This window comes from Protopterus annectens, chromosome 7.part0, assembly GCF_019279795.1.
Source record: "Protopterus annectens isolate FY-2018-M chromosome 7.part0, PAN1.0, whole genome shotgun sequence".
Classification (NCBI taxonomy): Eukaryota; Metazoa; Chordata; order Ceratodontiformes; family Protopteridae; genus Protopterus; species Protopterus annectens.
Genome location: NC_056739.1, coordinates 1,241,392,873 through 1,241,418,631, shown reverse-complemented (window position 1 = coordinate 1,241,418,631; position 25,759 = coordinate 1,241,392,873). Strand labels below are relative to the sequence as shown.

Sequence of the window (25,759 nt, the reverse complement as noted above, 5' to 3'; positions counted from 1 at the left end):
CCATAACACACACAATAGCAGGCGATGGTGCAGTACAGTATCACACACATACCTGTAATTACACACATGTCAGCATGCAGGATATGTGGCGCTCAACAGCATGCAGTGCAACTGTAGTCAATCCCCGTTACCAACATTATACATGGCTGTGATGCATGACTTCTGTTTGTAGGCAATGGCCCTCCCCCTGGAACTCACTGCACCCATGTCCACAGCATTGCTGTGCATCTGTTCAGCACCCTGGCATGTACTGTGCACCATACCTCACGGGTTTACACACTATTGCAGGATGTGTATCTGTGTGTAAGTTGTGTTTCCGCTGCTGCTCACAGCCTCTGTGTGTTTCTGGATCACATGTGGATACGTGTTTAGTGAATGTTTGATGTGTATTCACATATGTCATCATCAGTAGTGCATGTATGAGTGATAGACTACCATTAGACCGACCAGACACAATGTACTGTACCTATGGTGAGTGTAGGGACCATTATTGACCATGATTGAGCCCTGGCTGATGCCTGTGGTACACATAGGTTCATAGGTGAGTACTGGTCTGTTGGTCCTGGGGATAAGCCTAGCCACAGGAGTTCCCAGCCATGCACCACCCACTAATGTTATTCCCCTGTGCCCCTTTCAGGCTGTGGCACAGACATACTACCCAGGGTGAATTCACCATTTCCCTTCCAGTTGCCAAGTGTTTCTATAAAGAGGGCCAATAAGTAGCATTGCCTGACATGTCTGAGTAGTCCGTTCCAGAGTGTGGGGATTCCCCAGGACAGGGCCCTATCCCTCCAGTATGTTCTGTGTAATGTATTGATGAGGTTTAGGACCCTGGCCCGTGTGTTAACAGAGGGAGTGGGATGTCATTATATGTAGCATGTTCAACTGCTCTGTGTAAGACATAGCTGTGTATGTTGGGCAGATGTCAGCTGTGCCCGGGCAATGTGCACTGGAGTGTAGCCACATTGTCTGAGATGGACTGTATATTGCATGTGTTTGAGGCTGGTAGTCCCATTAGTGAGGTGTGTGCTGTGTCAGTGCACATGTACAGCATGCATTATGGGTAGGTGTGTTAGATGTGTACATGGCCTACACCTTAGCTATGACATGCACAGTGAATTGCCAAGCACAACCTTAAACCATACTCACCGTCATCCGGCTGCTGCCTTGCTGGTATCACAGAGGTACCTACATTGAGATGGGATAGAGTTGATGTCAGTGGCCACAGCTGTGGCATTGCTACAGGGTGGCTGCAATATTACACTACAACAACAGCTGAAGTCCACAGTACTACAGTTTATGCATTACTGCTTATCGATACTACACAGCAACATACCCCACATCTCACATATGCATGGTCTACCTGTACAGATGCATACACTACAGTAATCTACTGATATGCTTACCTTACCTGCATGCTCTATGTCTGGTGTGTGTGTAGCACCCACCTCCATGACTGTATAAGTCTGTAGCTCTTGCGGGCGGGCAGGTGCTACCAGGCTCATGAGCAGCTCCTCCACTTTGGTGAGGGGGGGATGGATGTTATGCCTCACCCCATTGCAAGGTGGTCACCCCGCACGGCAGCGGCGACATACTTGGCGGAGCAGGTCACTATAATGGAGGCGGACCTGCTCATAAGTATGGCTGTGCATCCCCACCTCATTCACCCTGTGGACCACATCAGTCCACATGGCTGTTCTCTCCTGCTGGTCCTGGCTTGTCAGTGAGAACAACAGCTTATAGTTGTGGATGATGCTGGTGATTATAATCTCCTCCTCAGCGGCACTGTAGGCGGCATTCCTCGGCTGTGCCATACTCGCTGAAAGACATAATGATGGAAATGTGTCTGAGCAACTCATATGTCAAGTTTACCATGATACAATACACACATCAGTCTCCCGCCACCATATCAGCTCCAACATAATGTTCACACTACGCTAGTGGTATGTGTCCGGTATGTGTACCATTGGGTCATATATTGTTTTGTACAACACTTTCTAGACATGCTCCCTGTGGGGACACTAGAGTTGCTGGGCTATTACAGGGTATTTCACCTGCATGCCATTGTTACTGCGACTATGTTTCCACATATGCATGTGGTAGGCCTGCTATGTGATTGCTACACATCTGCCATTCTGTGATATTGGGGATATCTATGCATGCTGTTGGACATGTTCTGGGATTGTGTGGACTATTACAGCCCACATATGTTCCATGACAGTTGCACACCAGTATGTGTAGGGGTTGTTTGCCAGCAGGAACACCACTGCAACCTAATGTGCACATGTTACCAGTCCACATCACATCAGTGACCCACCATGGAACCTCATTATCTACTGTTCCATCACTACCTTCATGTAGAACCACCTCAGGGGATGGTGTCCCCCCATGGAGCACACACAGACATGTGTCCGTCACCCAGTTAGGTCGTGGGTATTGTGCATAGGGAGCTCCACAGATACATGGGGTATGCGCTACATCACCTGGAGGCATGCAGTACACATACACAAGGTTCGACATGCATGTCCCTCCTGCCCACTGCACAGCCCAGGAACCTTTATGTCCATGTAGATGCTGTCATGACTGTCCATGGGTAGGCACCATGTTCCCTTTGTTCCCATGTGGGGGCTCAATGGCCTCCACATTCCAAATGTAACTACCTGTCCACAGTGTTTAACCACCACGTGTCATATACCAGCCCTGTATGCTGTCTTGTCACCCAACCAAACCTACATACCAATATGTGCCTAATACCCTTCACCAACATATATATCCCACCGTCTCATACTATTGCAATGTGTTCCCAACACGGGTTACACACCACACTGCCATGTACTGGTATGTAGGTATGTTGTGTATTGATGTGTGATGTTCTCTCACACATGTCATGGCAGGGGAAATGTATTGATATATCTGTACATATATATATATATATATATATATATATATATATATATATATATATATATGTCTATACACACACATTTTATATATATATATATATATATATATATATATATATATCTGTATACATACATATATGTATGTATATATATACATATGTGCATATATGTATAGATATAATTTTGTGTTGTTTATATACCTATATGAATGTATAACTGTCTGAGGTTCTGTACACATACACAGCTGTGATTATGTATCACACATATATGTATCTGTATGTGGGGTGCAAACGAACACCTGGACCACACTCATGTACCTTCTTTACTTCACAGCTGAACTCTTCAGCCTTGCTGCAATACAGACAGGTGTCACATGTGAACACAGACTAACATTGGGGGGGTATATATGGTGACAAACTTTAGATAAGCATATTATACTGCTATGGCATTTGGGCATGCTATGCTACACTTTAACATCACTGCCCTGCAGGTGGTGTGGTCTCTCATCCATGTGTCTATCATGGCAGTATTAATACCCCCAGCAGCTGTTGGCCACAGTAATTTACAGAACACAGATATCATGGGTCACATCTTTGCCATTCACTGCTGGTCTGCACATTTGAAAGGTATGTCACACTGCTCACAGGGACTGACACTACTATCCAGTGCAGTTGTTGAGCACAACATCATTCCACGAACAAGTACTGATGGCACATATACATCCTTTCACAGTATACATCCTATTATTCTATTTCATATACTACATGCCAGTAAATGCATATCTGTTTCACATATATGTTATGTTGTTTCCGCTGTAACACAACGCCGAGCTTTGTGAACTTTCTTGAAGGATTTTTTTTTCCTCTCTCCCGCTCTATCTCTCCAGTAGAGTGATTGAGCTGGTTTGAATAGATTGCAGCATGCTTTTGTTGGTATTGCACATGATCAGGTGGTGGCCTCTGCACCAGTCAGTGTCCACCAGTTGGTAATTGCATGCAGCCTGCTGTGTAGTACTTCAGATAACCACTGTCATGGCATCCCTATACTATAAATTGCTGCCTTCTGTGGGCATTGTCCCTTCACCTTTACAGTATGGATGACATCCTTCCTGTGTGTGGACATCAGTGTTACAGGCAGCAGGTAGCAATACCTCTTACAGCATAACCTGCAGACATAGGCCAAATCCACATTTGGGTAAGGTTCCAGACCTACAGACAGCATGAGTAGTGTTGTTGTGTGCAGTGTATCTTGCTGTTCTTACAGGGTTTCTGTGTACATGGTACTTTTTCATGGAATGTTGTCTGTCTGCGTAGCTCTCAACTGTGGGCCTGTCTGTATGATACCAAGGGGATTGGCTGTTAAGTTTTGTCTGTGCACCACACAGGTATTGTCCCAGATATATCTGTGGCATTCTGTCTGTTGAGTGCTATCAGTACATGGCTACATCTATTTGTATTTCAAAATTACAACTAAAAACCCAGTAGATCAACAAAACTTCAGACAACTAAGAAACTAAACAAAAAAAGCAGTGCAGTCTGACAAAAGAAACTACTACTTACCATTCCAACAGACCCACCATAATCAACCACAAAAGTTCTGGGCAAGTATTAATCAATTATTACACCCAGGTCAATCCATCACACCACACCCACAAGACACAGACCAAGAGAATCCGAAACAGACTGCTAATACCTTTAATACCTATTTCAATGAGGCCATACAAAATCTTACTAATCAGCTATCTACTCAGGACTTACCTATATCCAACCATATCACTAACCCACCCCCTCCTTTTCTCTTCCAACCAGTACCAACTACATACATTCTAGCCCTCATCCAAAAGCTCAAACCATGCACTCCTTCAGCTGACAAGATTCCCGCAGGATACTTACAAAAGGCAGCCAAATTTATTGCATAACCAATTTCCATTCTTATTAATAGAACTATCACTGAAGACACATACCAAGCATATGGAAGGTCTCTCATATTATTCCCCTTCATAAGGGAGGTAACTCCACTGAACTCTCCAACTACTGTCCCATTGCCCTTCTGTCTCCCCTAGCTAAAAATCATGGAAAAATGCATCCATAAACAATTGTTAGACCACCTAATCCAATATAACTTACTTTCCAACTCACAACATGGTTTCAGACCCTCACACAGCACTACTACTGCCCTTTCAGACCCTCACACAGCACTCCTACTGCCCTTTCAGACCCTCACACAGCACTACTACTGCCCTTCTTTCCTTCACTCACTGTATCATCAAAACCGTAACCTTAATATGCTTTCCTCCGCACTGTTTATAGATCTGTCTAAGGCGTTCGATATGGTAAATCACCAAATACTTATAAATATCCTCAAATCTCTGTCACTAGATGCATCTGCTATAAAATGGTTCCAATCCTATCTAGAAAACAGACAACAGTCCGTGCTTTGGCATAATATTCTATCTACCCATCTACCCATTAACCTAGGGGTCCCCCAAGGGTCCATATTAGGACCACTCCTATTTTCTATATTTATCATCAACCTTCACCTAGGTTTTTCCAAGCTACATGCATACCATATGTAGATGATTTGCCAGTTATATGCTCAGCCATATTCATACCTGAGCTTTACTCCCTCACCTAAAAGGTCTTTAACACAGTCGAACTATGGTTTACTCAACACTGTCTCCTACTAAACCCCAAAAAAACTAAACTCCTTTTCAATCCTACTAGTAAGTCCCCCCCCATTAAACCTCAGTAACATCCAGTAACAACACTCTTATATCCCCAGACTCGACTACCAAACTACTTGGTATCACCATAGATAACTACCTTAACTTTGATACCCATATTAATAATACCTTAAAGTCTGTTAACAGAAAACTGGGCTCTCTCTACAGAATCAAACCCTTTCTCTCTCCTGCAGCAAGAACAACTATTGCTCGTACTCACCTAATTTCTACTCTCCTCTATGCCTTACCCATATACACTAACCTCTCTAAAGTCAACCTTAATAAAATGGAAAGTGCCTACAGTAGCATAGCCAGGTTTGCCACTGGAAACCCTTTCAGAACCCATCACTGTATTAACCTAAAGCAACTAGGATGGCTTGAATTACAAAATCAGCTTAAATTCCACCAACTTACCATTGTCCACAAAACCCTTTACCATCCTACAGATACCCCTATACTATCTACCCTCATTGTCCCCTACAGCAATCTTAAGACCTTACGTTCGTCACAAAGACTGCTGGTAAATATTTGTAAATCTAACAACAGGGCTGGAGACTCTCTTTTCTGTAATACTGCTGGAAAATCCTGGAACCTTCTTCCTACTGAACTTTCCTCTGTTCCCTCAATATCACTCTTCAAAAACAAACTGAAACTTTTTCTCAGAACACAGTGGTTATGCCCTTGTACTAAACCTGACTGATATATTACCTTTCTTCCTTGGATCTACCTACGCTCCTCTTTTCTATATTCTTGTTCCTTTCCTTACTAACAACAAACTTATTCTTTTCTAGATCTTTTCTTATTATCTCCTCATAACTTCTTTAATTAAACCTGTTTTAACACATATTCTGAATATTGCAGCTCATACTTTTGTTGTCCTTCTTTATGCCAACCTGCTTACTAATAACTTATCTAACTCAGCTGCTGTCCTTTAAATGTTATATTGCAACTACGTCTGTATTATGTTAAGCGTGTTTTACTTAGCACTACACTAAGAACAAACGACCACTGAGATTATTCCTGGTCTTTTTTCTAGCAATGTTTAACATGAAATTAATCTTGTATATGTTATTATATTCATGCTTCCTCAGAGCTTATCTTCCTGGAACTCTGAGATTATTCCTGGTCTTTCTTTCTAACAATGTTTAACATGAAATTAATCATTGTATATTTGATTATATTTTTGTGCTTCCTCAGAGCTTTTCTCCCCGGGCCTCTACTGAAAATGGACATGTATCCAGTTAGACTAGCCCGGTCAACAAATGTAAACTAAATAAAATAAATAAATGTCGTATCCCTGCATAAGGTTATGCAGCAACGAATCCTGTAACACCAGCAATTTCCAGGGTGTGTAACAGCAATAACGCAAATATGGCCCTATGTTCCTTCCTCTGTGTTCCACATATATGCCAGTCTTTGTCCTGCTGTGATACAGGAAGGGTTGTTGGGTAATGGCCTATCATTATTTACCGCTAGCATTACTGCTATCATCCCAGTCATGTCATGGACTCTCACACCAACTGTTGAGCCAGGTCCATATGTATGGGGGCAACAGCTGGAGAACACATATGTGCCCTTGTACATTCCAGAGTTAAGTGTGTGGTACACAGTGTTCCTTGCCTTTGTACACCCTTTTATGGGGGGGGGTTCTATGCCATTAACCTAGGCTATGGCACCTTTTCAGGAATGTAACTGTTAAGACGAGGGTCATTCAGTGTGATAGTGAGATGTTAGGTTAAGCAATGTTATGTACAAGATACTGTGACATTAACACAAGTGCTACTTTTCCTCCTAAGGCTTGACTACAGGGTGTAATTGGAGGCTGCTAAACTACATCTGTAATTGTTGATTGTTACGTATCCTGAAGGCAAATCCTGTTTCTACTGTTGTACTAATTGAAGGCTGTGGCCTGGACAGCATAGTATGGTATATATACACATTGCTTGCATCTACTGCTTTGTGTGGGCCTTGCATTCATGACTGATTACATATTTCAAACCTTATGTGGTGTCAGTACTGGCATACATTATTGTATATTACAAGAATAAAGGTCATCTGTGTATGCATACCTGTGTGTTGTGTCATGTCCTTTGAATTGTGGGTGGGTATATGTTTAATGTTAGTATTCTCATTGGTGGGAATGGTTGCCACACTACACATTTCACAGGTGCCAGTTGAAGGGCTTGTGGCTGAGGGATATACTTTGCACCCAGCACTTCCACACTACTTCTACATATGTATGGCTACTGATACCTTTTGTGTGTGTATATGTGTATGTACCTATATATATTTCTTATGGTTATATCTATCTATCTATATATATATATATATATATATATATATATATATATATATATATATATATGTATCTATAGATATATACATATGTGTGTGTATGTATATATATATATATATATATATATATCTCAACATATGTATGTATCTATATACGATTGATGTTATATGATTATTTTTGAGTCATACATTAATATATATATATCTGCATACAGCTGTCTACATTTACAGATATATATCTGTCCATATCTCCATGCATGTTTGGCTCATATTTTGGCCTGTTCCTCATTCACTTGGCAACTGTCATGTATGATCGCAGCATTGAAGTCAGTAACTAGTGGCAACACTTTTGTGTTTCAGACTTCATCTCCTTCTACATATGTGTTCTAATACATATAACTGTGTAACTAGCAACATTTTAAGTGTATCAGAGCATTAGTTGACATATGTCTCTATTTGTACCCACAGTGTGGCATACTTTGTCCAGACTTCTTTCATTAACAGGTTATGTGGTGTGTTAATAATACATTTCCTGTACTGTTGACTGATTGTGCTGCGTGATATGTTTGTGAAAACTTCAGGTTATCTATATCTGCCGTGGTTTAGTGGTAAATCATTTTGTGTATGGAGTGCAGGGTCCTGGGTTCGAGCCTTGGAGAGGCAGTTTATTTTATTGCTGGGCAGAATGAGAGACATCGGCTACAGAATGATAAGGCACTTTTAAGCAGTTGTAAGCGGGTTTGCGCGACGGTATGCACTGCCATCCTCTGATTATGTTTTCTTACAGTCAGCTTTGAATTTCTCAACCTGTGTAGGCATAGCTTACCCACGCAAACCAGCTTACCGCTGCTTAACAGTGCTTACTGCCGATTACCCCCGCACTAATGCCTTTAAAAGAAAAGAAAAAGGGGTTGATAGGACAGTGGTGAAAAATGGGGCACAAAGAGGGAAAGACAGTAGGGAAAATAGCTAGGCATGTGCAGGAAGGGTATAGGAAAGCTCCATAGCTGTCCATTTCTTCTACAGCAACAGCTGTGCATATACACTATATTTGCAGGTACATTTGGACCCTCAAACCACTGGGAGAGGGGTGAGGACAACATATATTAATTGTGATGCTAATTAGACCAGATTACATATGTCCAGTGAACATGTGTGCGAAATGGACAGGTATGTATGGGGCAAGATGTTTTGTGGGAACAGATTGCCTTTTTTTTTCCAGGTGAGAGTGGGATGTTGGGGAGGTAGATTGGGTAGGTTAACAGACAGGACACACAAGACGCATACAAGGCTGGTATATGACACGTGGGGGGTAAACACCTTGTATGGGGAGGGGTGTTTGGAAGTCGCAAGCCCATGAGCCCCCAACTGGAAACAGTGGGACTGAGGTCACCACCCATGGGCAGTTACCACTGCACCTTCACGGCCCCAAAGGTGGCTGTGCTGGGGGCTGTGTAGAAGGGGCAGGCTAACCCTCTAATAGCGCCACTCGGCCCTCAAGCTGGCATAGCTGCTCTCGATACTCCAGATCGAGCTCCTTACGCACCACAGCCCGGACCTGTTGACCGGTGGCAGGTTCCCCTATGCACCCGGTCCGAGTGTGGGGGGGTGAGACCCATCCCCTGCAGCGGTTCCACCCGAAGGTGGTGCAGGGCCCACGGCGGAGGAGGTCCCAGGCTGGGCCCCAGATGTGCTGGTGCCCGGTGCCATGGCCAGCTGAGCTGGGACAGGTGGGTCCACTGGGACCGGCCTTCCCATGCAAGCTGTGTTGTCACCGGTTTATGAGAGATATGGGTTAGTAACAGTCAGCAGCATTCAGGATTAGTTATAACAGCCTGCATAGGTATTCCCATTAACCCAAGACACCAGATTTAACACAGTTGCAGAGCAAGCAGAACACATGCATATATGGAAAAACAGTGGCCATTACAGGAGCATGCAGGTTTCATTGATGGCAACAGGCCACCATTATAGATGTATTTTCACATGGCGCATGCATAGAAACAAATGTGAATATTTATAAACCATTAGGACATATGTCCCAACAAAAGTGTGGAGTGTACACATGCCAGTTGAGGAGTGTCATTGCGTTATTATGCACATGTGGTAGAGGTGAGAGGGAGACTTCAATTAACACCTAATATATCCTTGTAGTTTTCACAACTTTTTTAGTCACTGCAGTGGTCTTTTCCTTACATGTATTATTACACTACACAATGGCCTTATATTGTACACTGGTATGTTTATAAATTATTATATACTTGACCTGTGTCTTGCATACAGGCGTGACAGGCTGCAGGTGTTAATGCAACATATGTTGAGAATTGCTGTCATACACTTTGGGTGAGGTGCTAGAATGACAGGTTTGTTTCCATATACATTCTCTGACTATGTACTTGTTTGAATATCAGTTATGTGTCATTGACAGCTGCCTACAATTCTTGGAACATCACACTAGATTTTCAGGGGAACAGGGTACCAAGCTGGTGATATGGGCCATTTATCTGGACATGCTGGACAGATTGGAACAGTTGTGGGGTATGAATATGTGTACAACTTACATTTTGAACATTCTAGCAAATTCTGTACTGTTGTTGGGTGTAAGTATGCATACAGCTTTCTTCTGAACATTGTATCAAAATCTGTACAGTTGTGGAGTATGATTATGCATACAACTTAGTAGCACTCCCAGGATTCAAACCCCTGCTGTGTGTGACAACGTTTTATAGCTAACACCACTGTACACTGTGCTATCCAGGAATTGATGTAAAGCTTTCAACTCTTTTCTATCTAAGTCTCCCTAACTTGTACAATATAACTGACCTCTTGGCATTTCCAACATTGTTATGCAGGACTTCATGCCCATTTTATCTGCATACCAAGGTGTGGGTGACACTGCTTAAGATACATTACTATTTATAGTATGGAACAGATTGCCAACATATAAGAGAAGAGTAAACAGAAGCACTCCAGGGGTTATACCTTTATTCATAGACTATTACATATTTATTTCTACTGGTACAACACTTTCTAAGGCTCTTATATTTATTTGTTATGACAGTACATGCAGACTGATTACTAACCTGCCTCGCGACGCAGCCTTTGCAGCCTAACATCATGGGCTTGCTGGTTCGCAGCCTGCTCATCTGCAGCTCTCAGAGAAATGCAGTGATATTTAGCCATACCTATCCATAGTATACACAAGCTAGGCAATTATTTACTACTTAGTAGAATGAGTACTTACTCAGTCCTGGGGCATTGGGCATCTGCCGAGACTCCTGGATCCACTGTTCCAGTACATCCCCCCTCTACCGCTTCAGGTCAGCATGGTGGTGCCTGACCTGCTCACCAGTCCGGTGGATACCTGTGGCACTGGTGAGGTCACGGGCGAGACTGCCCCAGGCCTCCGTTTTATACTGCGAGCCCTGGTACTGGCCCTGTAGTAGTCTCTGATCATGATGTTTTACCAGGAGCCATACCATGATTTTTGACTCCTGGATGCCCCAGCACTGCACTCTAAATCTAGTGCCTTCACCCACACCAGCCATTCTGCCTGCAGTAGGAAGCTGCAACCAGTTATGGGTAGTATTCCCACCTGTGGGGTTTAAATACAGACATTTTCAAGCACTTCCCCGTGATTGGCCAGTTTTGAAAAGGCTAAGCTATGGGCATACCTGCTTACATGAGGTTGGCACTGCTTAAAAAGGTATACCACGAGGCAGATTGAATTGGCTCCCCTACACATTGCCAATTCAATCTGCCAGGTATACCACCAGGCAGATTGAATTGGCTCCCCTACACATTGCTTACACTTACTAACTTGAGCTGTGCTGCTGCTGCTAGCATCGCTTAATAGTTAATTAGCACTATATTTGCCATTTGGCAATGATTTATTCTTCATTACAGGTTATATATGTGTCTGGTATCCGTAATTCATGTGTACATACACTGTATGGGGACCTGGGGGCTTCTACACTTTATTAAAGTAACACCTCAAATCTATGCATACTGCAGTACTCCAGTTCACATATTTATGTTCTGTGGCAGGTTATCCAACATCACACTATATATAGATTCAGTTCACATGTTTGGTTTGATTTTCCTGTGGTGAGGATTAGTTTGCTGATACCTCATTCATATCTATTGCTGTGATGGCTTGGTGGTTAACTGCTGTGACTATAGTGTGCAGGATCCTGAGTTTGAGCCTTGCAGAGGCAGTTTATTTTTTTGCTAGGAAGAACAAGGGCCGTTGGATCCAGAGTGATTAAGGCACTTTAAAGCAGTTGTAAGCAGGTATGCACGGGTTTGCGTGACGGTAAGCACTGCTAACCTCCGGTTACAGTTTCTTAAACTCAGTTAGCTTCTACTTTTCCTAATCTGTGTAGGCAATGCTTACCCCCGCGCATTCGCCCTTAGACACGCTTACTACTGCTTATTTGTGCTTAAACCTGCTTACTAGTGCCTTATTCATTATGACACTGACACTTCACATGTGCATTTCATGCAGTACTCCAGTTCACATTTTTAAATGTTATAATATAGGTTATACGGCAAAAAGATGTAAATATATGTTCATATACAGTTTTCACATGGAAAGTGATATGTGCTGCAGTGGGAATCGAACCGGATTAGGCAGATGCTCTAACCACTACACTATTGCTGTGCTGCTTCTTTTGCATATATATTCCTTGTTATCCTCTTCAGCCTTTTCAGCTGCTTTAACCGTAGCTAAGTGATGGGCAAATTGCTTATTTGTGCTTAAACCTGCTTACTAGTGCCTTATTCATTATGACACTGACACTTCACATGTGCATTTCATGCAGTACTCCAGTTCACATTTTTAAATGAAAAAATAATCCTTGTTTTCCCGCCTCTCCTCGACTAGTTTAGACCAGTTTACAGGCATTGCTGTATTCTGGGCGGTGGTGTAGTTCCTGTGTTGTCCATTACCTTATTTGGATAGAAGGAAGTTTCTTTGCTCACCAGTGGGAGTGGGGAGCCTTGAGCAGCCTTACCTGTCCCTGTAGGAAGTGACCTCAGCACAAGAGCTGTAGTAATTGGTTGTTTTGGACCATTTCTAGCTCTTTTGTAGTTCCCTGTTTAAAATCCGCCTCTGGGCGTTTTTTTCTGGCTATACTGTTCAGACAAGCTCCTCGTGGTCCTGCAGAGTGGTCCTAGCTACAGAGAACTCAGAAAAGCGACTACTTTCTGGATTTAAGTATCTTTGCTGTTTTTTTACTTGGAATAGCTTCTGTAGCTTAACCTGAACAAGCTTAAACTGTTTTTTAGCTGTTTGTTGCATTATTTTATAATCTGCACTTAAAGTTACTTTTTAGTCGAATTTGATCGAAAGTTTGTTTGTTTGTTTAATTTAACTGTTGAGGCTGCCCACTAAAGTGTGCTAGCCTGTGTAACTGATTTATCACTGTTTCTGCATTTTCTGTGTGTTTCTATCAAGAAAACAAAAACAATCCTTGTTTTCCCACCTCTCCTAGACTAGTTTAGACCAGTTTACAGGCATTGCTGTATTCTGGGCTGTGGTGTAGTTCCTGTGTTGTCCATTACCTTACTTGGATAGAAGGAAGTTTCTTTGCTCACCAGTGGGAGTGGGGAGCCTTGAGCAGCCTACCTGTCCCTGTAGGAAGTGACCTCAGCACAAGAGCTGTAGTAATTGGCTGTTTTGGACCATTTCTAGCTCTTTTGTAGTTCCCTGTTTAAAATCCACGTTTGCACGGCTTTGCACATAGCGCAGCGCCGGTTAAACAAGGTTAAACTTCTTCTGGCTCCGCCAAGTCTGCTCTTCAAATTTTCCCTTAAGGAAGCTCTACTCTTAGTATAATCAGACAACTCGCTATACTATAAGCCTAGCACTTGTTCTCAAAACTTCTCTACTTAGTAAGCACTCTTGTACTAAGTAAAGCACTACATCCACCTACCACCCCTGTGAATATCTACTTCCCTTAAAGGCACAGCACTCCCTTGTACTGTTCTAGCATGTCGAGTGGTAGATTACTGGCGTCCTCTCCAGTTCAGCTGGTTAATCTGGGTATCTTGAGACAATGCTACAATTGTCTCATGTACACAGACAACCCTCTCCTCCTCCCAACAAACACAAATACATGTGAGAGATGCAACTATATAGCCAAACTGGAGGCTGAACTCTCTCAACTCAGGGCTGGCATGACCAGACAGGAGGAGATGGTAACCACACACACAACAAACCCAGTCCCACATAGACCTACCACAACTGCAAACCAAACACATAATAACACAAAGACATACTCGGAGGCTCTAATAAAAAACTTACCAAAACAACAGAGGCTCCCAAAGCAGACATCCAAAAATCCACCACCTCAAAACAAAACACATATAACACATACTTCAATAAATCAGTGTGTCAACCAATCACAGCCCTTAAGGCCAAACACCATGCCTGATACACTAGTAATAGGTGACTCTATAGTCAGACACACTGATGTCCCGCTTACCAGGCTGAACAAGGAGAGGGTGACTGTGAGCTGCCTATCGGGAGCTAGGATTCGCCACATAACACACGCACTCAGGTCACTCCAAAGCAAGTACAAATATGACTCCGTCATTGTCCATGCTGGCGTGAATGACCTGAGACGTACCTCCCTGGACTACATGAAAAGAGACATAGAGGAGCTCTCCGATTATGTAGCCCAGGCTGGTATGACCCTGACCCTGAGCAGCATCTTGCCCTCACCAAGAATGATGCCACAATACAAAGACAAGATGATCAGCTTTAACAATTGGCTTAAGTACTGGTGTCATTCTAAGGGGATCCAATGTCTGTCTGCCTGGGATGACATGTTGGACAAGCCATGCTGCTTCGCAAGGGATGGCTTACACCTGTCACCACTGGGCTTCCGGATATTGGCTAAGGCTCTTGCCACCCCCATAGTGCCTTTTTTAGGCAAGGCTCAAAAGACAAACCCACCTCCTTAGAAAACAAAAATGGAAAAAACTAAGGGTAATGCTGCTCAATGCCAGAAGTCTAAATCTCAAGATGCAGGCACTCGATGCACTCCTCAGCATGGAGAACATCGACGTCTGTGCAGTAACTGAAACCTGGTTCAAGGCTCCTGAGAGCACCCCAGCTACCAGGCTATACCTCGTATCATGCTTTTCGCCCCAAAACCGGGCGAACCACAAGGAGGGGGAGTGTCCATGTTCATCAAGGACACCCACACCTCCAGGTTAGTAGCAACACATGAAGCATCAGAGACCATACAGGTGCAACTAACCATAGGCAAAACTGCTATACAACTGGTAGCATGTTACAGACCACCCTCCCAATCTCAGGAACCCCACTCAGCCTTCCTGAAGACATTGGAGGATATGAATGTATCACAAAATACCATCATACTGGGAGACTTCAACTACCCAAACATAGATTGGGTACATTATTCTAGCCCTAACACCCTAGCCCAAAGGTTCCTGGAATTCATAAATTCAGATGCACTGGAACAACTAGTCACCTCTCCCACTAGGGGAGATAATATACTAGACCTGATCATCACAAACATGGGGACAAAATGCTCCACACCTGAGGTATACCCCTCACTAGTGAGATCTGACCACAAACTAATCACCCTGGATATACATATCCCACCTCCACCCCCAGCACAAAAGACCACAGCGAAAAACTTCTCAAAAGCAGACTTCACTCTTCTTAAGACTGAGATGGTATCCTTTAAGCCCACTGGGCCAGTGGATACCACATCCCACAATGCCGAATCCTTCACGAATGCTTTCTATGGACATCTCCAAGAATGCATGGATCATGCAATCCCAAATAAATCCAAGTCCCTCTCCACCAAAAGCAAGCGTCCTGTCTGGTGGACCTCAGCCATTAACAAATTGTATAACAAAAGAAGGAAGCTACTGCACGTCAGAGCAAAATCCCATAAAGGAAAGACATCTCTGATCAACATTAGCAGAAGACTACGTTCTCTCATAAAAACATCCAAGGCCAACTTTGAGAGAAAAATTGCTAAGGACACTAAAGATAACCACAAAGCCTTCTTCAGCTGTGTTAGAAACCTGGGCGGAAACCCTCAGATATGCTCAGTGTTAGTTCACAACAACAAAAAATACACTGAACCCACAGATATTGCCAACATTCTGGCTTGACAGGTTCATTGCAAATTTCTCCCCTCCCTCGCCCCCAAAAGAAGAAATACTTATCCCAGCTGAATGTAATCTCCCTGTCATCTCAGATGTCCAAGTGAGAACCGTCCTCAACAAAGCTAAAAACACAGCATCAATGGGACCTGACGGTATCCCGGGTTGCGTGTTACGTGAACTCCAAGAGGAGCTAAACCCGCACATAAAAATGCTATTTAACCTTAGCCTTACTACAGGATATGTACCTGAACACTGGCGTACAGCAACAGTGGTCCCACTCCACAAAGGGGGTACCTCTACAGACCCTGGGAACTACCGCCCCATAAGCTTAACCAGCCTGGTCTGCAAAGCTATGGAAAGAATCATTATGGAACTCATAAACAGAGACATAGGGGACCTACAGACACTTGACCCCACCCAGTTCGGCTTTGTAAAGGGCAGATCCTGCCTTTTGAACCTGGTTGACTTTTTTGAAACAGTCACTAGAGCCATTGATGAGGGCAAAGCAGTCCATACAGCCTACCTGGACTTGGCTAAGGCCACACAATACCCCACTCAGGCATCATAGATAAGCTCAACAGCTTAAATGTAAACCCTTATGTCACTAGATGGGTTGCAAACTGGCTAAAGGACAGAACCCATAAAGTTAAAATTGCTGGAGCAATGTCAGACTCAAAGCCAGTCACAAGTGGTGTCCCACAGGGATCTGTCCTGGGACCCCTCTTGTTCGGCATTTATTTCTCAGATGTTAAAGCAAACATGGGAGGGTTGTGGCTGACAAAGTTCGCAGATGACTGCAAACTAGGCGCCATAGTCGATACACCAGCGGACACTTACATCCTACAAAAAGCCCTCACAGAAACGGACAACTGGTGCCGGAGTCACGGCCTTAAACTAAATGCCAAAAAATGCATAGTCATCCCCTTTGGGAAAAACAAAGTACCCACAAATTATCACATAGACAGCAACCCACTGAGTACGGAAAAAGTAATCAGAGACCTAGGGAGCAAGTCGACAGCGACCTCTCATTTGACACCCACGTTGCCAAAGTGGTTAGAAAAACATTCTACCTTGCACACCTCATCATGAAGGTATTCACATCCAGATCCAAGGATGTCATTGTACCCCTATACTCCTCCCTCATCAGACCCATGATTGAGTACAATGCCCCATTTGGTATGTACCTCACCCGGCATTTGCAACAGCTGGAGAGACCACAAAAGTACCTCACCAAGAGGATCAAGGGTCTCCAACATATGTCTTATTCTGCCAGACTAAAGAAACTTCAGCTCTATTCAGTAGCATACCGCCTGCTCAGAGGTGATCTCTGCCTGACGTACAAGGCCATGTCCAATCAGGATCTGATGGACATGCTCCATCTCAAAAAATCCAAATCCATCAGGACCACGAGAGCTAAAGACTTAAACCTCGGCACAAGTATGAATAGGACATGCTGGAGGGATAGATTCATAACCCAGACGCTTCCCATGCTTTGGAACAAGATCCCAGTTCATATTAGGCAGAGCCCCTCACTGACTCTCTTCAAGAGAAATCTTGATGAGCGGATGGGAGATCGTAAGTTTACCCCAGGGGTCACATCTGTGTCACTGCTAGACAGGGGCACAGTAAACTAATTCTATTATATAAGGGGACCTTCATTGTGTCACTACTAGACAGAGGCACAGTATTCTAAATTTTTTCTGTACATTTTTGTACCATTTCATGGGGTGGCAAAAGCCACATCACTATGGCTAGGCTTACAAATGCCCCAGGGCAGATAGCCTAGTACTAAACTATGAAACCCGCGCATCTACGGTTAGCTGTACTCTGGGTTTTAAAAAAATAAATACAAGGGTTTCTTCATTTTATTTCAATGTACTGTTGCTGTTGAACATATGGGGACTGTTGTTGGAGATATGCAGACACCTATGAGCGGTTTCGCTCATTTATTTACACTTTCTTCTGTTCTACTTTGCAGGGGCATGTTTATTCTGAGAGCTCTGCTCTCAGACATGCCCTCTGTACTCGTCCACACTCAGTGTAGGATTTGGAGCTCAGGCAGCATGCCTTCATTAATATGCATGGCGTGCTGCCATCCTCCTTTTAAACTGCCGCTTACGTGCATGGCAGATTAGTAAATCCGGGGGAGTCTCTAATCTGCATGTCCAAACTTACTCTTGACTTCATCTCACTATATTACTTTACTCTCCATATTTATTTGCTACCAGTATCTTGGTTCCATTGCTAATGTTCTCCAATAAAGTCCATCTTCCTTTTGCCTATTTTCTATGCCACTCCTTGCAGTCATCCTTTTGGCAAAATTGTTTCTCTCCATTCCTGTGATGGCTTAGTTTTTAGAATATTTTTCTGCTGCCTTATAAATATGTTGTGCATGGTGGTGGTGCTACTAAACCTGCATCCAATAACCTACTCTGTCCTTATTTCTTGAGCTCCCCCACTTCCCCCAGTTCATTACCATTCCTTTCCACTTTGATTTATAACTTTCTTCTAGAGATATACGAGCCTTAACTGCATATCTTTGAAATATCCTTTCAAATTGGGTAATTCTAAACCACCTTGTTTTATGGGGTAAATCAGCTTAGCACACTTAGGTCTTGCCCTCTTCCACTACTATGTACATTTATTCAGTACTTATCATCCACAGTCTCACCTCTGATTGATAGAAATATGCCTGTCTATAAAAAAAAAAAAAAAAAAAAAGACGCAAACAAAAAGGACTAAAACATTTTCACTGCTTGGCTGTTCTCCTCCACTTCTTATGTTTGTAGGGCCATTCTTCTTTTTCATCCCTTCCACCTTAGCTTCTACCAAGACTGATGTCCTTTATGGTCTAAATTCACTCCCATCATTATGTGTGCTTCTCACCAGGCTCCTACATTGTGTGGATTGCTGAATCACCTTTCTTCTTTCTCACCCTCTCCCCATTTTGGTGCCTGGCCTCCCAGTATTTTTTTTCACTGTATACTATCTGAAAAGCCAATATACCCTATTCCTCTTTTTCCTTTTTTGCTTAAACCACCTCTATTTTCCTCCTCACGTTTTTCTTAGAGGATGTTGTTATATGCCTGGCCATATATAATGTCTATGGGAACACCATCCTATTCACCAAATCAGTCCTTCCCAACAGGGGTCTCATCCTTCCGTCTTCTTTATGCAGCTTCTTGGATATTTTTTCCAGGGTCCCCTCCAGTTCTTCATTCGTATCTCTTTTATTGTTCTATCAGCAGACGGGAAAGGAATCATTCAGGGTTCTACCATAAACTTAGGTCCTGTTCTTCTCCTGTTCTTTTTCTTCCAGTCAGCTAGAAGGTGGCACCAATGCTGGAGGATTGAAAATTTCCTATAAAAATGTGTGTTCAGGTACACCTATGACGACTGGGAAACTGGTCACCGTTGTTTCTGACTCTGAACAAAAGAGTAAGCATGAGGACCCACCGTGGATGCTAGTGATCTCAGCAGAGAGCCAGGGTACCTTTTTGGCTAGGCTTGTATAGGCCCTAGGGCCAATAGCCTAGTACCTACCTATGAACCTATGGTCACTCTTGGGTCAGTCATGTATTTATTATGCTAAGGAGACTGAATGTGCCTTTTGGACTTTGAGGAAGTCTATAGCTTTTAGCCAGCTTTTCTAGTTCAGAGTACTGGCATTGGTCTTTCATCTGCGTTCTGTATATCATGTTGGTGTCTGTGTTTTGTCATGTGCAATGCATTCATATATTCCTGTATCTGAATGTCTAGCTTATACTTGCCATCACCTGCCACTGTCTAATCAGGGCCAGGGATTTAGCACTTTTCCATGCTTAATCGTTTTATATAATAGTGTTTCCAAGTCACAGCCATTGCTACTTCAGTTGACTTTCCAAGTTGCCATCTTAACACCCCTTATTAGAAGCACCAGATCTTTGGTTTTAAGCTGGGGACTGCATTGGGTCTACTTTTTCAAGCAGAGGAACATCTCCTTATCAGTATACTGGAAATGGGTGCTGTTTTTGGTCGACTACTACCTATTCCCCAAGTCATTGTTTCTGTTTACTGAAGTAACGTAGTGATGTGGTAGAGGAAGAAGAAGAAATAGGGCATGGACTTCTACATACAGTTTATGCAGCGAAATGTCAAGAGTGAAGAAATAGGTTATCCACAGCAGCTTCATCCATTAAGTGACTTGTATTGCATCCCAGGTATGCTGGGTTGTTGTACAGAAACGCTCAACAGAAGTGTTTTTGCCACAGAGATGATTGCTTAGCAGATACTGTAGATATGCTGGTTTGTTTTCCACTAATCATCATCCTCTGAATGGAACATCTGTACTTCACCAAACCAGTCAACTTGAAGTGAAAAAAAGAGTCTCTGTGCTTTCAGACAAGAATGGATATTTACAGGATGCATATGCAGCTGCCTGACACTATGCATTCCATATGTCTCCCTTCTGTTGCATCTGACACCTGAGTTTTTCTGCAGTTCTAGAAAAGAATAAAAACAACTGATCCTGATAGCCTTATTCTGGTTGAGGCAAGGTTGATTTCTCAGAATACTATACTACTCCATTCACCTTTAAATTATCTTCCCGATAAACAAATATTCACTGTTTCATCTGCCAGAACTCCCTCTCCTAGGCCTACACATCCCCTAGCTCAGGCTTCTGTCATAAGTAAGGAAACCCCTGATTTTAGAATGTGGGGTGCAGGATTCTTAGAGTGGCTCAGAAAGCCATATTTAGAAGACTGACTTAGGCAAATGGAACTGATATTCTTCTTTGATAGCCGACAAGGTAGGTCAAAGTGAACACATCCATTGTAGTTCTTGCAGAAAATAATTAATTACATTTCCCTCAGTCAGGTGATGCTGAGGTTTGTGTAATTTCATGAGTATTATCTTTATTAAGGATGCTTAAGGAATAAAGACACCTTGTAGAAGTTCCAATTAGTTTATTCAGTTAATTGGATAGATGTATGAATGTTCTTAGAACAAGAATACTCATCCATCTATCCAGTTAAATGAATAAACTACTTGAAACTTCAGTAAGGTGTCTTTATTCCTCCTGTAGGGAGGGCATTAGAGAGGGAGAGTCTCCTAGACCTGCTAGCTGAAATGATTTTACCCTGACTAATCCTTTATATTATTTTTTTTAAGGATAGAATAATCCATGATACAAGCTCATCTTTCCTTCCAAAGGTGGCCTCTGTAGGGAACCTGAGTCAGGATATATATATATATATATATATATATATATATATATATATATATATATATATATATAGTCATTATCCTCCTCTTTTTCCCCAGGAGACTTAGTGTACAGCGGTGCATCTTTTGCATTTGTGAGATGTGTTCAGATATCTGAGGTATTACAGTAGTAGAACATCAGTTTTGCATAAGGTTGATTTGCTTCAGGTCTACTGTAAATGTTTTTTTTTTGCCCCCAGGGTGTTCATACCTACTGATGTGGGTTTTGCCCTTCACAGCCTCAGTCTCTAAATATACTTTTTCAGGGTCACATTTACTTGGAGGGACGGAAAATTTTTATTTGCTTGTTTTCTGAGTTGATGCAGTCTCAGGGGTAGTGCATATAGAGAGCAGTTGTGTGGCGATTATAACACATCAAGGGTTGCTGAAGCCAGGAACACAGTCTCTTGGCAAATGTAGGTTTAGCACCTATTTATGGCAATGATCAGATAGAGTGACAAGGTAGTGTGGTCAGTATGCTGGGCTTCAGTAAGCTAGGTGTCTATCCCATCAGGATGACATGTTATTTGTGCCATTTGCTTGAAGCAAAGAATATAGAAAGTCTGTATACAATGTGTCTCTTCAGGTAGTTAGGAAATTTTATTGAGTTTTGTTTTTAGGGATTTGAAAATTTTCAGTTTTCTCTCAGTGCTCATTCCAGTAGATGTTTTTACTCAGTGAGATCTATGGTTTGAATTGTGTACCATCATTTTATTAAACATTCTAAACAAGACACAGCTGATAGATCTAGGGAATAATTTGGGCATAAACCCTGTGGAAAATGCCATCAGTACTTTGAAGTTCTCCACCCAGGGTGGCCTAGGCCAGATTAGGGGCTCTACTGCACTATATATTAGAACCAAAATAGTGAAAATCTTAGACTGAATCTTACTGCTTGACACATTCACTTCCTCTTTCCCCATAAATATTCCATTGGATGGCACCAGTGTCTCCTGTACTAGCCTGTGTGGCAGAGGTGATGCTTAGAACTGAAGGGAAGTTTGTTAGATCTGCTAGGTCTAGAATCCAGAGATGGCCTGTCAGTGGTTGGGGTGAGATGGTGATCCTTAGGAAGAGTGCTGTAAAAGAAGTTCCCTAACTGTCCTGTTGTAGGTGCAGACCTGTAATGCCTTGCAGTCTAAACTTACATTTCAAGGTGAAGTGTTATAGTGACACACACCCACGTGTATATATAAATACTTAGTGTTATAATGAGCACCTCATGGAACTGATTCTTTTCAGTGGCAAGGAAGATTCCTTTGTACCTTTTAACTATCCTGCCCGATTCCATGCTTCATTGCAAAACACAGAAAAGAATGATCAAAGGTCAACCTTGTTGCCTTGTGTTGCCTGAAATATGTTTTCAGGTTCTAGAGCCCCTGGCAGCACAAGAAGCTTTCCTGGCACATGCCAAAGGCTCTACCTAGGCCATTGCCCCTCCTGTAGACAGTCTGTTCATTTTGGATCTTCTGGCATAAGTATCAGAGATGAATGAAACCGTCAGAAAGTCTTTCCCTCATTAGACCTATTTTGTTAAGCTAGAAGAGGTCTTGTAGCTGCCAGAGGGAGGTGTCCTATATGTTGCCTTAAGTCAAGTATAATCCTTGCTTTCGACATGAATCTTTGTGACACGTCTCTGTTATTTTATGGTGAAGATGTATGTCTGCGTTATCTCTTTGTATTGTGGCCTTATATAGGAAAGACATGTGACCTAGCATCTAAAACTTAATAATGCCTTTAAAAGGGTTTCTGCATCTTTGCCCACTTTTGAAGAACTCTTTCTCCTTGAGACTTTGAACACTATGATTTACCAACCTTCCCCTGTCACCATTTTAAAATGACTGACTTATCGGCCATGAAGTTTATTTTTTAAAAGATAAATGGTTTTGCTGGCCATCACTTCTGTTTGCACAATATCATTGCTTCAAGTCATTATTTGTAGAAAGCACTGTTTGGTCTTTCACAAAATCATGTGTCCTTTAAAGGAACTCTTTGTTTTCTCCCTAAAGTTTTATCTAAAGTGTTCCTAAATCATTTCAGCTATAGTCATGTTTTCTCTCCTGGGGCATTCTCAGTGGGAGAGAAAACCTTTCATATCCTGTCCGTGAACCAGCAATTCAGGTTTTGCATGAAGAAGGTACCTGAATTCAGGAAGACAGCATAGTATATCTGTTAAGATTCTTTATTTCAAGGAGTGGAGACATGCAGTGGCAAAGCAAACTGTTTCTAAGCTAATTAGATGTAGTATTGTGATGACAGTAAACTTCACACTGGAAAATGCTGCTCTGAGAGGTCATTCAACCAGGGTAGGAATGTCTATTTTCAGTTTTTACTTTAGGGTCAGTTGTAGGTAGTTCTATGGAAGTCACTTGGTAACTGATTCATATCTTCACTAAGCCTTGCTGCGTGGACTGTGATTCTTGGAGTAAGGCCTGTTTTGTCAACATGTTGCTTCTTCTCTGTCTTCTGAGATCTTGCCTTTCTTCTTTTCTGGCCTTGGGTGGTGGTGCTGGTGGGGGTAACCATATGAAATGTTGGGACCTGCTTGAGCAAGTCCTGAAATACAGAGACTGAATGCCCAAAATAAAGGACTTGGTGTCTGAGATGGCCATTTCCTGGAATATTTCATTTTCTCTGCGGTATGGCAATCTCTGGTATACATAAGTTTGTAGGGTCTTTAAAGGAGAGGAGCAATATTCAAGGTTTGCTCTTCTCCCATAGTTTTGAATTTTTTTTGGTTTGTTGCTATTCGGGATTTCGAGTGCCAATATTTCCAATAGGGAGTCAGTAGTGGTGGTGGTGGGGTTATGTTCACTGCTTAGCGTAGTTTCTGACAGTTACTCTGCAGAAAACCTCCAAAGTAATATACAACAGCTGTGTACTTGAATTATTTTTGATGATTTGCAAGGAGCAGTCCTACAGTGGGTGCTGTTACACTTCCACTGTCCTGTGATTGCAGATGAATTGCCTTGTCATCAGAAAAGTATATGATATGTTGCATTCTGGTATGTTGAGCTTTTTATGTATTTTTATCTTATAGATTGTACTGACTTTGTATATTGGCAGGTGGGGGATCGAATGGATTGGGACAAAAGATGAGTGGGTTCTTGTAGCCCAGTGCATAACATGACAAGTGTAGACAGGAATGATTTCTGTTCTCAAGTGTAGACTTATGAAAAAGAATTTGAAATTTGGCAAGCCAAGGGGTATCATAAGAAGAAATTCCAGATACTACACATGATCTTAGCCAAATCAGCTGTTATGATGATTGCATACCTTTTGTTTATGTTGAGCAGTTCATTCAAGTGTTGTTTCCTGTTTGTTTTTACTCCATATTCCCCCCACCCCCTGTGTAAAAGTAGTAATCCTCATTTTTACTGTTGCCGGTATCTGTGGGAGATGGGGAATGTTCAGAACCTTCACCATCCTGTTGTGGGACAGCTTATGTCTCTTCAGTTCTGGGCTAAATGCAGATTAGTTCATTATCTTTAGACCTGCGTAAGGTCTCTGGGTCTGTACTAGGGAATAGCAGATTGTTATTTTTGTCAGTGGAGCCACATAAGGCCCCTAAATCCATTCTAGGCAAGATCAGGGTACATATTCTGCCAGTAGTTCTCATCATGGGATGCTGGCAGTGCACATTAAAGGGCCAAAGTCTACTAGCAAATGTGGTTTGTAATGATCCTTTCTCTGTTATTTTCATGTGAAGCTAGAATGAAGAAATCTAGTGTGCCAAAAAAAAAAAAAAAAAAACAGATGAGAGGTTTGCTATTGGTGTTCAGTACAGTAACTTTTACTATTTGATAAGTGTTTTTTATTTAATGACTTTGCCTTGCTGTTGTCAGAATTTAATTTTGCAGATGAGATATTTATTTATGTCTTCTATACCTTCTGTTTTCTGCAGATACTTTTTAAAGACTAGCCCCTCAGCAGAAAATATACAGTATTCTTCTGTCTTGTGTCAAGCAGAGAGAAGTACTTCATCTTCTGCTTCATCGCTGGGTCTTGTATTGTCCCCACAAGTCACTGTACAAGAAGTTACTGACATAAACATGTAAGTGTCTTTTTATACTTTTTTTGTTGTTGATTCAAAGTATGCAACTTCTGTTGAGTAAATATGTCTGTATTTTCTTCCACTTATCATGCTCATTCTTGGTGAAGTCTTCAGGAAAGGCTTTTCTTATCAAGTGAGGCATCACCCCTTCTAAAGATAAGAGTAAACATTTTTTTTCAGGCAATATGAATGTTTATCAGCATTTATAAAAAAAGATGGAAAATGCATGTGGTCCTTTTTATTTTGTGAAAAGGCCTCCAGGAGGTGCAGCAATAACGTATAGGAGATATCTCATGTTTTGCATTTGAATTTTTTGATAAAACTTAGCAAGCCTACCATCAGCAGTAAACTAAATGAACAAGAAACAGAACATTTCACTCAGTCGTACAT

The 25,759-nt window shown here is 42.3% G+C and overlaps 1 protein-coding gene across 1 annotated transcript in view; it reads left to right on the top strand.

The window, feature by feature from the left end:
- Window positions 1-25,759, top strand: part of DENND4A (DENN domain containing 4A) — a 2,763,357-nt gene that overhangs the window by 2,374,521 nt on the left and 363,077 nt on the right. Inside the window, exon 30 of the mRNA XM_044077857.1 lies at window positions 25,220-25,369. Within this exon, the coding sequence (XP_043933792.1) occupies window positions 25,220-25,369 (150 nt within the window). The remainder of the gene's footprint in view (window positions 1-25,219; window positions 25,370-25,759) is intronic.